Source organism: Primulina huaijiensis, chromosome 1 (assembly GCF_012295235.1).
Source record: "Primulina huaijiensis isolate GDHJ02 chromosome 1, ASM1229523v2, whole genome shotgun sequence".
NCBI classification, from domain to species: Eukaryota; Viridiplantae; Streptophyta; class Magnoliopsida; order Lamiales; family Gesneriaceae; genus Primulina; species Primulina huaijiensis.
Window position 1 is genome coordinate 4,991,445 of NC_133306.1, and position 17,843 is coordinate 5,009,287.

The 17,843-nt window shown below is 34.5% G+C and overlaps 2 protein-coding genes across 2 annotated transcripts; both read right to left on the bottom strand.

Annotated features, from left to right (window-relative positions):
* Window positions 1–5,175: 5,175 nt before the first annotated feature.
* On the bottom strand, window positions 5,176–5,871 carry LOC140972960 (uncharacterized). The gene has a single exon (XM_073435486.1). The coding sequence runs from the start codon at window positions 5,869–5,871 to the stop codon at window positions 5,176–5,178; it is 696 nt and encodes a 231-aa protein (XP_073291587.1).
* A 3,932-nt stretch (window positions 5,872–9,803) lies between these two features.
* Window positions 9,804–12,682, bottom strand: LOC140979336 (aquaporin NIP1-1-like). Its single transcript, XM_073444691.1, has 5 exons — window positions 12,318–12,682; window positions 11,889–12,113; window positions 11,334–11,531; window positions 10,830–10,891; window positions 9,804–10,232 (listed from the first exon to the last, which is right to left on the bottom strand). The coding sequence occupies exons 1-5, from the start codon at window positions 12,444–12,446 to the stop codon at window positions 10,022–10,024; spliced, it is 825 nt and encodes a 274-aa protein (XP_073300792.1). The 5' UTR covers window positions 12,447–12,682; the 3' UTR covers window positions 9,804–10,021.
* Between the last annotated feature and the right edge of the window lie 5,161 nt (window positions 12,683–17,843).

The window sequence follows — 17,843 nt, forward strand, 5'->3', positions numbered from 1 at the left end:
CTACAACTGCCTCATAACCCTCGTCAGGATCCTCTAATGCAGGCATCTCATCATCATCACCCTCACTTTGAGACTCATATTCACCATAGTCATTTAAAATCATTACCCTTTTATTAGGACATTCACTAGAAATATGACCTAACCCTTGACACCTAAAACATTTAACATCTCTAGATCGATTAGAAGGAGTTTCAGATTTACCTTGCACTCCTTGTTTAGGCGCCTCTTGTTTGGTCTCAAATTTGGGCTTGGTCACCACCTTGTTCTCCTCACGTTTCACCACATTTGATCGCCATGAAGATGATGAACCCCCAGTTGGATTGGTGCGGCCAACTCCACGCCTTTTGAGTTGTTGCTCCACTTTTATGGCCATTTGCACCATCTCGTCTAGATCCAAGTAGTGCCGAAGCTCAACTTGATCTTGGATTTCCCTGTTCAAACCACAAAGAAAACGTGCCATGGTCGCCTCATTATCTTCCTCAATATTGGCCCTAATCATGACTACTTCCATCTCTATATAGTAGTCCTCAACACTCTTCACCCCTTGCCTCAAAGTCTTTAGCCTCTTAAACATCTCCCTATAGTAGTGGTTGGGCACAAACCTCTTTCTCATGACCCTCTTCATCTCATCCCAAGTTTCAATGGGTCTCTCATTATACCTCCTCCTAGTGGTCACTAATTGATCCCACCAAATGAGAGCATAGTCTAGAAATTCGATCACCGCCAACCTAACCTTCTTTTGTTCGGAGTAGTGGTGACATTCAAACACAAACTATACCCTCTTTTCCCATTCTAAGTATGCCTCCGGGTCAGATTTCCCATGGAACGAAGGAATCTTCATCTTAATACTACCCATATTACCATCCTCCATATTCCCGTCATTGTATCTACCCCGTGTTGCTTCTCTCCTTCCTCTACCAAATCCTCTACCTCTTCCATTCCTACCCCAATTCTCACTTTGGCTCTCCTCTTCTCCTCCCAAATCGTACTCTTCATCTTCTTCTCCTCTACCCAAATCCTTAGGCTTAGATTTAGCTCCACTGGTACTAACTTCAAGCATATTCATCCTCTCGTGCAATGGCTCCAACTCAACCCTCATCATCCTACTAAAATGCCCAAACAACGCCTCCATTTGAACCTTAGACAACCCCGGGTTCGAACTATCTCCTACCTCCTTCTCCATTTAATTTCAGATTTGTACCTGCAAGAAAACGTTAGTATAAACAAAATATGCCTCACCCAAAATTCTCACGGTCACTCCAAAGAAAATCACTCGTCTCTCCCCTCGTATTTTCTTGCTCACAACAAATACTCACTGTTCACTCCAAAGAAAATTCACTCGCACTCATGTATTTTCACTCAAATTTGATAGTATTCTCGGAAGTGTGCTCAAGCTTTGTGTTTGTATATCAAACAATCAAGTTCAACTTGTGAACAAATGTGATCGACTCACTTAGACTGCGTAGACAAGCAATTTGAAGGTAAATATATATATATATATTTTTTACTGTGTGAGACACTTTTATATGACTCACAAAAAGGAATAGACAAAATATCAAGAAGAAATAATGGTGAATTTTCGGATTTTTGGTACTCTTTTTTTTTTTTTTTACTTTAAGAATTTCGAAAATTCAAAGAAAAATAAATAAGACACACCGATACACGAACGACAAAGAATGATAGAACAAAACAGATCTGAAAGCGGAACTAAAGGATAATTAAATCTGATAATAGAACGAAGGATAAACTTACTTGAATTCAATTAACCAAAAGCTCTGATACCAAATGATACGAATCCTCGTACGAATAAATAGCAAACACGATTAAAATCGAATCGCACCCTCTATTCAATAACGAGCAAGGATCGATGTGTTGTCCCGATCTTATGAATCAAGTGTGGGTGTGATTTTTACCACTAAACCATGAAAAGTTTAGCAACAAATAATCACGGAAAATAAACAACCGAAATTATAACGAACCTTCAAAGAACAATCCCTTGACAATCCGCACAAGAACGATCGACAAACACCACAAAGTTAAAACTTTGAAAGTTTGATTTTGGTTACAAAGCAAAGCTTTGAAAAAGTTTGAGAAAAAAACTCAAAGTTTGATAAACTCAATAATAATAATGTCAATAATTCTGTTGATTTTCGTCCATATCAGGTTTTAATATCAAAAGATAACAGTATCTAGTCTCCCAAAAAAATAAAACTCTAAAGAAGGAATAAAATATCGCAAAACCGCAAAGTACACGGACCCCGTGTAGACGTCCGGGGCTAGGTCCGTGTAGGCACGGTGAGGTACACGGACCCCTTGTACAGGTCCGTGCTCGGGTCCGTGTACACAAGGGATTTCTTCATTCTCGGTTGTAATGGACACGGACCCCGTGTACAGGTCCGTGCTCGGGTCCGTGTAGGCTCTAGACTGCTTGAACAACGTTCTTTTGGTTCCCGAACTCACTCCCATGCATCACGAACCATTCGGCACTTTGCTCCTTGCACGTAAGCCCTCCTTGATTGCTCATGATTCCCTGCAGTGCCTCCTTAAACTTCTTCAGTCGTCCTCTCGTGATCGGTCCCTCCGGCAACTCCAAAGGATCCCATGCTTTCCTTGGCGCTCGATCACCCGTGTTTGCATCAGGTAGAAACTGCATTATGTTCTAAATGACCATATCTTTTAAGGATTTCTTTGATATAGTGAGATTGAGACAATAATACATTTCCATCTTTTCTCATTAGCTTGATTCCTAAAATCACATTAGCTTCTCCCATATCCTTCATATCAAAATTAGATTCTAGAAATTGTTTCGTTTCATTTACACATTCCATATTAGAACCAAATATGAGCATATCATCAACGTATAAGCAAACCAAAATGCACATGTTATTCGTATATTTTGAATAAATACATTTATCTGCTTCATTAACCTTGAAACCATTAGATAACATTACTCCATTGAACTTTTCATGCCACTGCATGGGTGCTTGTTTTAGTCCATACAACGACTTTACTAATTTACAGACTTTCTTTCCTTGCCCTAGTAAAACAAAACCGTCCGGTTGCTCCATATATATCTCTTCTTCTAAATCACCATTTAGGAAAGCCGTTTTTACGTCCATTTGATGAACAACTAATTTGTGAATTGAAGCAAGAGATAATAACACACGGATAGATGATATCCTTGCCACGGAAGCATATGTGTCAAAGTAATCTATATCATGGCGTTGTTTGAAACCTTTAGCTACTAATCTAGCTTTGTATTTATTTATAGATCCGTCTGTGTTAAGTTTTCGTTTGAAAATCCATTTGCATCCAATTGGTTTGGAACCACGAGGTAGATCAACCAATTTCCATGTTTGATTTATCATAATGGACCTCATTTCATCATTAACTGCTTCTTTTCAAAAAACAACATCTCTTGAAGTCATAGCTTCTGAAAAAGTTACAGGCTCACTATCATCATTCTGAGAAAACTTAGTTTGGTGTGTAATGTTATTTACATCACCTTCCACTAAGTATGTTATAAAATCAGAACCAAATGATTTTTCTTTCCTTTGCCTTTTATTTTTTCTAACAGCAGTACTATCCAAGGATTCTTCATGAGCTCTCTTGGATGAGTTATGAGTAGGGTTATTTTCAATTAGAGGTAAAGATGAAGACTTGTATAAATGTTCAAAAAATTCAGCATCAACGGAATCAAATATGTCATTTGATATCAAATATGTAATTTGATTCTAGTTTCAGAAATCTATATGCAGTACTATTTCTAGAGAATCCAATAAAGACACATTTATAGGTTTTATTTCCTAACTTAGTGATATCAGGGCTTGGTTTTCTAACATATGCAAGACATCCCCATACCTTGAGACGACTGAGATTTGGTTTTCGATTGAACCATGATTCATATGGAGTCTTGCTAATTCTTTTCATAGGAATTCTGTTTAAAATATAGCAGGCACTTAGAAGTGCCTCACCCCACCAATAATCAGGTAATCCGGAACTGATCAACATGCAATTTACCATTTCAATTAAAGTCCTATTTTTTCTTTCAGCAACACCATTCGATTCGGGCGAATATGGTGGTGTGAACTCGTGAATTATACCATTTCTTTCACAAAATTTTGCAAGCTCGGTAACTTGATATTCACCTCCTCTATCGGAACGTAGGACTTTAATTTTACGATTCAATTGATTCTCAACTTCTGCTTTATATATTAGAAATTTGCTCAGAACTTCATCTTTGCTCTTAAGTAAATAAATATAAGCATATTTCGAATAATCATCTATAAAGGTGACGAAATACTTATTTCCACCACGAGATACTTTACTATGTAAATCAGACACATCAGAATGTATAAGTCCTAGTAATTCTGTTGTTCTTAATGAAACAGATTTATGTGGTTTGCAAGTGATTTTTCCTTGAACACAAATATCACATTTTTGAATATTATCCATTTTGCATTTCGATATTATTCCTAAGTTATGCATGTTCTTAACAGATTTATAATTTACATGTCCTAATCTAGCATGCCACAAAGATAAAGAATCAACAATATAAGCAGAATTATCTTTTATTATATTCATCTTAAACATGCCATTACAAGAGTAGCCCTTTCCTACAAACACATTATTCTTGGATATTACAAGGCTGTCAGACTCAATGACCAACTTAAATCCTCCTTTGTTAAGACGATCTCCAGAAATCAGATTCTTTGTCATTTCGGGCACATGATACACTTCATTCAATGTCAGTGGTTTGCCTGATGTGAACTTCAGAAGTACTGTTCCAATTCCAGTAACTTTGGCACGAACATTGTTGCCCATTTTCACCTCTCTTCCATCAGTGCATTCTTTGTAAGTTTTGAAAATTGACATATCATAACTTACATGAACAGTGGCCCCTGTGTCCAACCACCATCCTTCTTCAAAACCAATTGAGTTGGCTTCCTCTACTATAGCGGTGAAATTCGAATCATCATTTCCAGCTGTCATATTAATCTGTTTTGCTTTGAAGTTTTCATCCTTGATGCGCTTCCTGCAATCTTTGGCAAAATGACCAGGTTTCTGACAATAGTAACAATTGCCTTTCTGTTTTTTCTTAGGAGGAAATGCATTGCACATCGGATTCTTCCTCTTTTTCCAGTTTTTATGGTTCGTAGATGTTTCTCCTTGAACCTAATTAGCTTTTCCTGCCTCCTGATCAAAATTCTCTCGCTTACGAGAGTCCTCCTCAATACGCAGATGACGCATGAGGGATTCCAAAGTATGTTTACTTTCGTCATGTTTCAGTTTCTTTTTATAGCCATTCCAGGAATGAGGCAATTTTGTAATTATTGCTCCAACTTGAAAAAGCTCAGGCAGAGTAATCTCAGCATTCTTAAGATTGCTAACAATTAACTGTAACTCATGAACTTGATCAAGAACAGGTTTACTTTCAGACATTTTGAAATCGAAATAGTTACCTATCAGGAACTTCTGATTACTTGCCTCTTCGATACGGTATTTGTTTTCCAGTGCCAACCACAACTCCTTCGCTGTTTCAATTGTTCTGTGCGCGCTGTAAACAGAGTCTGATAATGCATTCAGTATATGGCCTCGGCACAAAAAATCATCATCTCTCCGCTTCTGCCTCTGTGCTTGTAGTTCCTCTTTGCGTTTTGCATCATCTTCTGGAGCGTCGTTTGGAATTGGAGCAAGATCATCACTTAGGATGTATGACATTTTGATTGCTGTCAAGAAGAACAGAACCTTTTCCTGCCAACGCATGAAATTATGACCATTGAAGCGGTCGAGACGAACTAGATCCTGATTCATTACTTGAATGGACTGTGCCACGGAATCATTCAGAGTTAAATCCTTGAATGAAGACATCTCTTAAAACTGTTGAAGAATTTCAGAAAAATTAATATAAAGGATTTTGATTGACTCCAAGGCACGTTTTGTTAACGCTATCTTTTAAGAGATGTTTCTCGATCTCTTTCAGGATACAATGGAGAAAACAAGTTAATTCAAGACCCTTTGAATCTGATGATGCACTTCTATTTATAGATAACATGTAGACGATTCTAAACGGACATGACTCTTAGCCAAACAACACTTCTTTTCTGAACTGACACATGCATCCGTTCATGAACCAAAGCGTCCACTCGCGAATAGTCATGAGGTTTCTGAATATTCTGAAAATATGAAAATAAATTTCTGAAAATATTCTTACACTCATTATATAGAAGCTTTTATGGTCTTCCATTTAGGAAATGTCATATTCAAGACTTTCGAGTCCATTGTTCACATTGGTTCCATCTTCACAGCATCAATTTTTCATATGAATGCAGACTAAAAGTACAAAATTAAACATTCCATGTATATATAATTTTAGTTTGAAAGAATGAATGACGAATGGCATATAATATATATAGATAATAAATCAATATATATCAATAATACATATTACTTTGTGTCATTACTTTTCCAATTGCCGAATGATTGTCACAATATATCATTATCGAAAGGCACTGATTTAGTCCAAAAACAAATATCCTCTAGAAAGTTGTGAAGCCATTCTTGTTCTTCTGCACCTTTATCTAGTGCAATAAATTCATATTACATTTGTGGACCTAGTGATGCAAGTTTGTTTGGATGACCTCCAAGAAACTACACCACCACCGATGTTGAAAACTTAACCACTAATAAATTTGTAGTCTTTGGTGTCAGAAATTCAATTAGCATCACTATATCACTCTAGCACCACAAGATATTTATTATAGTTAAACTCATATTCTAAGGTGTGTCTTAAATATTTAAGCACTCTGGTCAAAGCCTTCCAATAAATGTCACTAGGATTTTTCGTGGAACGATTCAAATTATTTATCACACAGGCGATGTCCAGTCAAGTACAATTCGTGATGTACATAAAGATTCCAATAATTTTAGAGTATTCAAACTGGGATACTAGTTCTCCATGATTCTTTCCAAAATGAACACTCATGTTCGTAAGAATCTTTATTGGAGAGAGTCGTATGCATTAAACTTTTTTAAGACTATCTCAACATAATGAGATTGAGATGAACGATTGTTTCTGAAGTCCTAGAGATTTTAATCCCTAGTATGACATCAACAATGCCCATATCTTTCAAAAAAAAAATTCAACATTTTCTTTGTTGTTTTTACCATGTCTTGATTACTCCCCATTGTAATCATGTGATCAATAGATAGGCATACTTTCATATAAGAATCTAGTGTGCCCTAAATGTGAACGCATTTGTCACACTCATTAATCTTAAAATCATTTGATAACTTTGTCAAATTTTTCATGCTATTTTTTAGGTGCTTGATTAAGCCTAAATAGAGACATAACAAGTCAGCACACTTTTATTTCTTGACCCTGAACAATAAAACATTCAGGTTATTCCATACATATTTTTTCTTCCAATTTGTCATTCAATAATGTTGTTTTAACATTCATTTGATGTATATCAAGGTTATGCAATGCTGCAATTGTATTGAGTACACAAATTGAAGTTATTATTGAGACCTGTGAACACGTATCGAAAAAATCAAGGCCTTTCATTTGTCTATATCTTTAGCCACCAATCTAGATTTGTATTTTTTGACAATTTCATCGACTTTGTATTTTATTTTCAGGATATATATGCATCTCAATGGATTGGTATCTGGTAAAAGATCAACCAACTCCTAAGTATGGTTTTCCATAAAATAGTCCATTTTAATATTGATGACTTCCTTTCAATATGATACTTTAGGACTAGACAATACAAATTCATTAAACTAAAAAACAATCCTAAATCTATGTTTGACTAACAACGAACCTGATATGAGGTTCTTCTTTATTTTAAGAACATGAAGCACATCAACAAGAGTCGCTTTCATCCTTGATGTCATCTTCAAAACAACATTTCCAAGCTAGACTATCTCTGATGTAGCGTAATTTCTCATTAAGAGATTTCTCCCAAAATTGGAGTGTATGTAGAGAATATTTCTTTATCGGAGCATATGTAGCAAGTAGCACTCGTATCAATTGACAATTCATTTGGGTTGTCCACCAGGTTTGTCTAAAAAACCACTACAGTTAAATAAAGTTCAAAAAAAATCAAAAGATATTGACATTTCTTAAAATACGTCTGCTTTCTATTTCTCTTTCTTTGAGCATCAGCAGTCTTTTGCCATGTGATTCAGTTTTCCGTAGTTGTAACAGTTTCCCTCAATCCACAGTCAAACAATCAGATCATCGAGTCGCATTTCTTTTCGATTGTGTTTTTAGAGTATTTTTTGAAATATTTCAAAAAAAGAGAAGGAGTTTTTCAATTAACGTAGCAACTTAAAAAGAATCGCTTAGACTCGTCCCCTCCGTATGAATCTTATATAATAATAGTTGTATTTATTGCACTTGACTCATTATAGATTTAGAGTCTACCATATTGAATTTCATGAAACGTCCAACGATGAACTTTTTAAGGCCGACATATTCCGTCTTATACTTCTTTTTCAAAATTTCTCACAATTCTTTTGCGATTTTCACTTGATAATATACATTGTATAAGACTTGTCAAGTCCATTCAGAATATAGTTGTTGCATAGAAAATCACTTTGATTTCGTACATCTATTGCAGTATTCCTGCGAGTATCAACACCACCTTCTAGAATGACGAGAGAATCCTCCTTCAAGAACCTTTTCAAACTCAATGTGGTAAAGTAAAACATCTTCTATTGTCATCTCTTGAATCTAGTGTCGTGAACTTTTTTGGAATTTTTCCTTGCGACAATGGAGCGTTATTCGTTGTTGTAGATGAGGAAGTCATCTTCAAAATTTCGGTATAAAAAACCTTCTTAAGATTGTTGCCGGTGAAACTTCAAGATAAAAGATAACAATAAACGTTGAGGCTAGTTTTGAACATTATGTCTTTAAGAAAAAAATTGTCTGATCTGGTGATTCGGTGGTTGATAATCTTTTCCCATTATATAACAAATTTACTTGTAATAACACAATAAATCACAAGTAGAATAATCAGAAATGACATGAACTCTCTTTGTTTTTGGAAGGAAGAAGTGCAAAAAAAAAATAGAATGAAAATATGTATTCAGAAAATTTCATAATTGATTAATTGAGAATTATTTTTGATCATTTATTTAATGTTATCAATCTTGGACATGTTTCATCATTTGGGTGTCTCTTGTCCAAAATTCCGATGAATAATGTCAAGAGACACCGGTTGGAATGTATTGATCAATGAAAACTCGCACTTTTCTGCCAAACAATGCTATAGGCACCACTTGTCAGGAGATTGAGAGCTTCCCTCTCGCCTAGATCACAGCAACCCAGGCTGCACCTATGGCACTAAAAGGGCAGCCTCATCACTTTATCCGCGCACAATGAGGCGCTTAGGCGCCTCTCTTGCGGCACAAGAGGTGCTTAGGTTCCTTTAGGGGCGTTTAAGCACCTCGTCTACGACCTGGAAATTTCCAAGCCGCACATGGGGCGCCTATTTTGAGTGGAGATAAAGAGTGCCCTAACGCATCTCCTCCTACCTTGGAACTTATCAAGGCGTATTACAAAAGAAGACCATATTCACCTCATGGTCTTCTCTACTGTACCAATGAGTTGACCTGTGATCGAATTTTCAAAAATATTTTAGTGTTTTCAAAAACAAAAAATTCATGAAATTTCGAAATTTTCATCAAAATTTTGGTTAACCAAGATTAATTGAATTATATGTCAAAACTGAGATGAAATTGAATTTCATTGAAATTTTGGTTAATCAAAAATAATGGAATGTCTAAACTGATACTTAACATATGGAAGATGCTATTATTTAGAGTTAATGAAAATATGATTATCTATATCGATTTTAATCACTCGTATTACATATTCATATCGTTCGATCATCCCGTACCGTATATATATTGAAATCGAAAGGGGAGATACACACAGTCCAACAGAAGTCCTCCAATTTTTATTTCCAGAAACAGAAGGCGTAGAAAATGAAAATGAAATTTATGAAGCTAATCATTTCCGGGATGTGTTTTTGAGAAAAGAACCACTCTTTGTGATTTCACGCAAAGGCTTATCCGTGAATCTGATTATATTATAAACCCAAGCCCCAGCTATGGCCCCAGATGTTGGGCCCAAAAGATAGATCCATAGTCCATTATAGCGGCTCCACACAATTGCTGGGCCCAAACTCCTTGCTGGATTCATGGAAGCCCCGGATACCGCCCTGCTCACAAAACCACAGTATATTTATTTATTTATTATTTATTATTTATTTATATCATGGTGAATAATAATTAAACAATAACATATCATAACCGTTTGCATAACTAATTTAAAATTTTAAGACATTTTATTGGCCGAAAAAATTATACAAAATCTTTTAGCGGGAAAAAAGTTGGTGTATAACAAAAATTCGAAAGGTTTTATTTTAAGGGAAGTTTACGATTTTTGTCATCGATGTTATCAAAATTTATTCTTAATCCGCTATCTTGATGAGTTATATTGTCGAAAATTAAAAAAATACAAGACGGAAACTCAATTTCGATAATATTGATGATCGAATTACGCAGAAACTAGCACACATGACAAAAATTGTAATTTTTTCTTTATTTCAACGAGGACGATTAAGTTCATGGCCCTAGCTAAAATCATGCCATGGTGGTAAACCAATTGTTGCATACCTATTATATATCATTGTGCACGGCCTATCTTCAAACTTTAAAAAGACAATTTTTTTTATTTATTTTTTTCAAGAAAAAGAAAGAAAACAATAAAAAGGACAAAAGAAGGCATAATTATAGGTTGGTTATTTGATACTTACCCAGCAAACAAAACATTAAGCAAAACGGTAGCTCCAACTGCCAAACCAGCAAGCTCTCCAATCTGCAAATATGCCGTCATCATTCATTTTGTGTTTGAATAAACATCATCAAACACAATTTTTTACATTATATTTCAACGACAAGATAATATTAAAAAGTCAATTAACGTCGTTGTCCTAAGAAAATACGTACTCAACTTCCTAGAATCATGAGACAAACACGCCGATTGAATCTCTAATGATTTAATATTAGTGAAACATTATATATATATATATATATATGTAATGATCAATGATTGAATCAATCAACCCTTCTCGGCCTTTTTCCAAATAATAGTATTTTTAAAATTTTCATGAGACATATATTTTATTTAGAATTCATAATAGTAATATTTATTAAATTTATTTCACTGCCCCTTTAATTTTTTTTAGTCAGAAAGTTAATTTTGACAATTCACATGTCCTCCAAAATTTTTTTTTTTTAAAAATAGTGTAGTTACTCACGGCTCGGTTATCCGTTGCGACTCCGGAGATGACGAACATGAGGTAGAAGGTGATAATGAATTCGATCACGAGAGACTGCAAGTCGGTGCCGGTGGGAAGCGTTCCGGCGAAGTGGTTGTGTGGACCGCTGAATAATAACCGGAGGGTTCCGCTTGCTAGGGTTGATCCAACTACTTGAGCTGCGATATACGCTGGTACCTATATAAAAAGATTAATCAATAAACATTGTATTGCAGCTACTACTGGTTCCTTTTCCTTTTTCTCTTTTTGGTTTATTTTTCTAACATATATATATTATTTTATCAAATATTTCATATATAAAAATATTTTTAGTCTATATGATTTTAAATATTTTTTTAGATGAGTTCTCATGCCAAACCTACTCCTTGTGTGAATGCATTAAATAAAATTATGGGATATATATCTCTTAGCTTAGGAAGGAAATTTCTTTTATTAATTTAAAATATATTAAACTCGATATATGAAACAAATAATATTCTGCGAATCAAAGAGAACTTTTGACTTGACTTAAAAAAATTAGAAGGAAATGGCGACCTGTTTCCACGGGAACCTCTTGCATGAGGCAAAGGCAATGGTTACGGCGGGGTTGAAATGTGCGCCGGAGATGTGGCCGACGGAGTATACCATAACCATGACCACAAGCCCCCACACAATGGAGATTCCGGGAAGAGTTACAACTTTGTCCTTATCGGCGTTCACCACCACCGCCGCACAGCCAGCAAATATCAAGAAGTAAGTCCCCAATGTCTCTGCAATTATCTGCACATACACAATAAATTAATTAACCCTCATAATTACTCTATTTATTGCCTTTGAACAACTTGACGCAAAAAAGATAAGGATCTCTTTTTTTAAAAAAATAATTTATTTGTATTCACTAGCATTTAATGATCAAGGTTTTCAGGAAAGAAAAATCAAAATATATCAACAGCGGAGAAAGCTAGAGATGATTTTCAGAATTACCTTTTGAATGAAAGGGAGAGTGACGCAGCCGGAGCCTGAAGAGTTTTCACTATTTTGGAAATGGATGTCATCATCTTTTATGGTGACAGATACTGATCCATTAGCTCCCGATGAAATATGATCCGCCATTTGATCAGTTCTAAAACGCTGGATTAATAATAATTTCAAGCAAGAATTGAATTGATCAGTAGAATAATTATTGAATCTAATCTGGTTGTGGATTAGGGGCCGGCAGCTGGGTGAGCAATTTTTAGCAGGAGATGGGAGTTTATATATCCACGATCCGAGGGAGACGAAGGATTTAATTATGGAATATATTAGAGGGAGAGGGGGACTTTCTTTGGGGATATCGTTGAAAAGTGTGATGTATTTGGTTCATTATTTATTATCAACTGTGGGAAAAGATTGCATTGAAGACTACCTCACCTTCCAACTCCCCAAAGATTAATTAATTAATAATGATGATAGGTACCAATTTTGTCACGTCCCGAGCCTGTGTTCTCATCTAGTGCTTGTTCATTAAGTTTTTATAAAAACTATTTTGTATCTTTTATGTATTTTATAAAAATAATTAATTCAAATTGTTATATAAATCTATTTTAAACTTACATTTTCAACAATGTTTGACAAATGTATCAAGAAGTAGTTTATATATAGGCCTATTGGGCGGTCATGCAGGAGCAAGTCTGTGCCCGAGGTGTGACAGAATGATATCATATCCAGTCACATGCAGAAACAACAAGAAATAAGCGTTATGCAGGTCAAAGTGATACATAGGTGAGAGCTACCTCTTGAACCTGTGAAGACAAAAGGCCTACATCAAGATAGTCAACTCTTGAACCTGTAGGAGTCACTCTACATTCCCGACGCTTGTGGATCGAGGGAGTAAGCAGTGAAGAGGACATCGTGCTCTGAAAGAATGGTGATTGTGATATTCTTGCTCACATTGGTTTTAAATGAATTTTTAAAATGTTTTATAAGAGCTTACAATAGACTTTTATAATAATTTGAGTATTATTTTTGTAAAATGAGGACGAATACAAAGTAATTTATATAGAGATCTGTTGGACAGTCTCGCAAGTAGATTTCGACCGATATTGTTCGTGCATTTTATTTATTTATTTATTTATCTATTTATCCATTGTTAAGTTTTCTAACTTGTCTTTACTGAAATATTTCTCCATTAGTTCCAGTCTGAAAGTTAAACTAGATGAGTGCCAGCAAAAGTTTACATGAATCACACTCAACATGTCTTAATGAACACTGATGTGATCTCGCTGAAATGGAATGAGTCGGGTCGGGAGCTCCAACGGATCAAATCAACAATTTATAATGTTTGGGGAATTTGATTGAAGATAATGGCTTCAACAGCACCTGCAAACAAGAAAGGAACTCGTGAATGGGCGCCGGAGAAGTGTCCGGCGTAGCCACTCCGATGCTTAAGCCAGCAGGTTGAAGATGAACACGAGCAATATTTGGGAGAAAATATGTATAATGCTTGAGAGTTCAAAGATTTCAGAATCTGTAAATGACATTAATACCTGCTATTTATAGTAGAAAATGAGGTAGGTACCTTGATTCCAGTGCCACCTACTAAGTATGGCAAGTCGATTGCCCATACCCTAGCTTCTGATGACTTCTAGGACACTCCAAGCCCAAGTTGTTCTGACAGATTAGACGGCCTGTATCAATCATACTCGAGTGTGGTTCAATTCTCGAGGTGGCTCGGGTGGTCGGTTACCCGGGTGCATGTATAGGAGCTCGGGCTATGACAACTGCCCGGGAAGAAGAGAAGTGTCCGGGTGGAAGTGAAATGACTGACCTCTATTCTGGGTTTTCCAATTGATATCCCGGGTCAATGATGACCCAGGCCCTTAAGGTATCACCAAACACCAATTATATTACTTGGTAAGAACTAATATTTTTGCGAAATAATTGCATTTGTGCAAATGCTCGTAACATAAAGTATGCTCTTCATATACGCACATTTATGTTATTACATTTGGAACGAAATCTCAAATTCGAGATCCAGTTTTGAAAATACCTTCTCAACTAAGAAAACAAAAAGCTTACTATTTACTAAAAAAGTTTAAAAGTGGCAATAAAAGTCCAATCATCCAATAATCCAAGAAATAACAAAAGCTCGAACAAAAGCATCTATTCCGATGTCTTAATTTCTTGGTGTCGACGACACAAGTACCCTAATTGGTGGCTCATTAAGATCACAAAAAAAAACAAGCAACTATGCAACTAAGACAAGAAAAAAACCCCCCAGAAAAAAAAAAAAACAATTCTGATGCAATTGGGGTGTCTTCCATGAAAAATAATTAAAAAAAACCTCGATATTCCATTGGGAATCTTGAAAGGGCCGCAGGTTATTATGCGTTCGGAGAAATTTATGACAATCGAATAGACATCATGAGCCTAATTTTCACGTACTAACCATATATATTAACTAGGATTTATGAGCTCGTTTAATTTAAATTACATATTTTGTGATCATTTTTGTTAAATTAAATTAAATTAATTAATTGTAAGTTAACAATTATAGTTTGGGTCTAATATAGAATTTCACAGTTAATTAGTATTTTTTGTGACATATATATTTTGTAATTTACACTTACAAGTTTGTTAGCTAATTATTCCTGCAACGTGACGGGGGCAAAAATAACTTCTGAAAATATATAGTTGTGAATTATGTATAATTATGTGATTGGTGGGTGAGCAACTTTATGTTATAATTGTAAGAAAACTTTAAAACTAAGTGATAATTTTGTCCCAAAAATCGGAAATTTGAATTCAATATCAGTTTGTTGGAATCTTGCACGATCGGATTCGTCGTTATGTAAGAATGTTGTCATTTCTATAATATTTATTTAATTATTTTATGATGTATGATGTCATAACTATACACTTGATTTTGCTACACATAAAAATTCAACGCGTCAATATTTCCTACTAACCGACGCGTTCCTTGTCCTTCTTGAAAGTCAATCTTCTTTAATTTACATATAATATATCGAAGCCTAGCTCTAGCTAGCTATTTAATTTCCTTAAAATATTTTTATCCAATATTTTCTTAAGTGATTATTGTTATGCGTAGTCCGGGAAAGATAAATAAAGTAAAGTAAATTTTTAAAAGATATAGAAAGTCGAATATAAACCAATTAACAATGTCGTGTGAAAATACAATATGTGAAACTAAAATAGTAAAGTAAAACGAAGCATGTCCGAAAAATATTGTCTTTAAGACAGATATGTCACATACGGTATGTGTTTTGATGATCAGGTTGGACGATTGTTTCTCAAGATACAACGGAACAACCAGTAGTAACCTGACATGAAAGTACTATGTCGACGAACTGAAGAAGTACCTAAACCGTATCACGAGTTGGAGCAGAGTAGCAGGGCCGCAGGAGGCAGAGACACGAAGAAATATGAAAACAATATGTGAGTGTGAGATATGCTAGAAAGACTCGAGGATGTCTCTACATGTAGGACCTTGGGTTCCATATGGACAGTCACAAACTAACCATATGAAATGACAAATGTTGCTCAATTGGAATACCAACATTCATCCATATAGAGAACCAACAGTCAGACATGTGGAAAGTCACATCCAAAATTGCCCATATGGCTGACTGTCGAGTGTGATTTATCCAATTTTCATTCNTCGTCTAAGTGTAGGTGAGCAAAATACGTAAACCATCTTTAATTAGCTCCAACCATCGCAAGAGGAGGCGATGCATTTGGCAGCCAAACCATACAAATTATTCATTTTCTTGATTATTTATCTCGCTAAGATTATTTAATTAATCATATTCATATAAATTAGCACTTAAATCGTGAAACTTGATCTTGTTAAAATAAAATAAATATTTGTATTTGCTTCTAAATCACAGGCAATCATCAATATTTATATTATTCATATAATACAGGTATCTATACTAATTGTATGTATTATTTAATTTGTTTATATATCTAAGTGGATATATATTATATATGATTTAAATATTATACACCCAAAATCACATTCTTAATAGTATGATCGTGTAATAATTTATACTGAAAAAAAAATTAAAGATTCATCTAATTAAACGTAAATGAGAATCGGCAGGTAATGCAATGACTCAGTCGCGACGCATGAGTCAATCGGGTATGACTCGATATTCAGTTTTGGTGTTCGTATTTGATGTCCCAACATTAAATTAATTTATCAAGTGGCCATGTTAACCATTAATGGAGATGACCCATGTTCTGTTTTATATTATTTTTTTTTAATGAGAAATAAAAAATAATATAATTTTCCCTTTTTGGGATCGATGTACAAAAGTTTAGTCCAAGAGTCTGAAAAATAGAATGTGAACCCAAGATTTAATAATGAAATGATTTCCCATGATATATAATGGATATTGTTTGGTTGATTAAATGAATGTTCCACGCATTTTATATTGTCGGAAAATTTCAACTATTTTATTTTTTTTTTTGGGGTTTTTGGATTAGATAAAAAAAGTATATTATTAATGTAATCAAAGCTGTGACTTACCCGTGAACAAGAATGGTGCATTTATCATATTGTTGGTTCGGTTGATCATATTTATCAATTAATCAAAAGAAAAGAATCATAATGTCAATCACTTTCCTCCTTTTTCTTTTAATAAAATTTAGTATCTTTCACCGACGATGATAAGTACATGATTAAGATTGACATTTAACGACATATATGATTAAAATTAAAAAAAAACAAATTAAATGATTAAAATTGTAATTTTCCGCACAAAAATTCGATAGAGTGTGTGTTAGTGTGTATATTTTCATCACTAAGGCAACCGAATTCAACGCGCATGCAAAATCCAACTTCCCAACAATTTTATTTTTTTATTTTTTCACTTTGTGTATCATCTTCGGTTAATGACATAGTACTGTTGTTTTGTTTGAAAATTAGTTACCGTAATATTCTTGGCATCTTGAGTTTTCCCACGGGTTTTGCCTTCGAGAAGACATACCAACAAATAAAGTTGATTATGCATTATATATGAAATTATCTGCATATTATATTCTAATTATCATTAAATAAAGAATAAAGAAACATGAAAATAACCCCACATAAATGTTACATAATATCCGTAATTTTATATTATTTATTTTATATATGTATATAATATAATATAAATGATCTATTAGCAATGAAAATACAAAACGTATCTCAAATTAAATACCATAAATATAAAAACAGAGAGTGTCCCATGATTCTTGGGAGTTTCAACGTTGCTTTAATATTGTTAAAAAAAGAGATCGCCCGTGAAGTTGAAAGTCTTCTTTCTCGTCCCACCATCCATTAACAAATTGACTTCTCTTTGTGCCTTTTAACCCACAAATCATAAATTAACTACAGAAAAATCACATGCAAAAGGGAAAATCTTTTACTCAAGTCGCCTCACCTAATAATTTGAATCATTGTGTGTTTGGATTTCAAAGATAAATTAAAGTTAACAATAAGGACTTCAGTCCTTAAATTTGAAATTT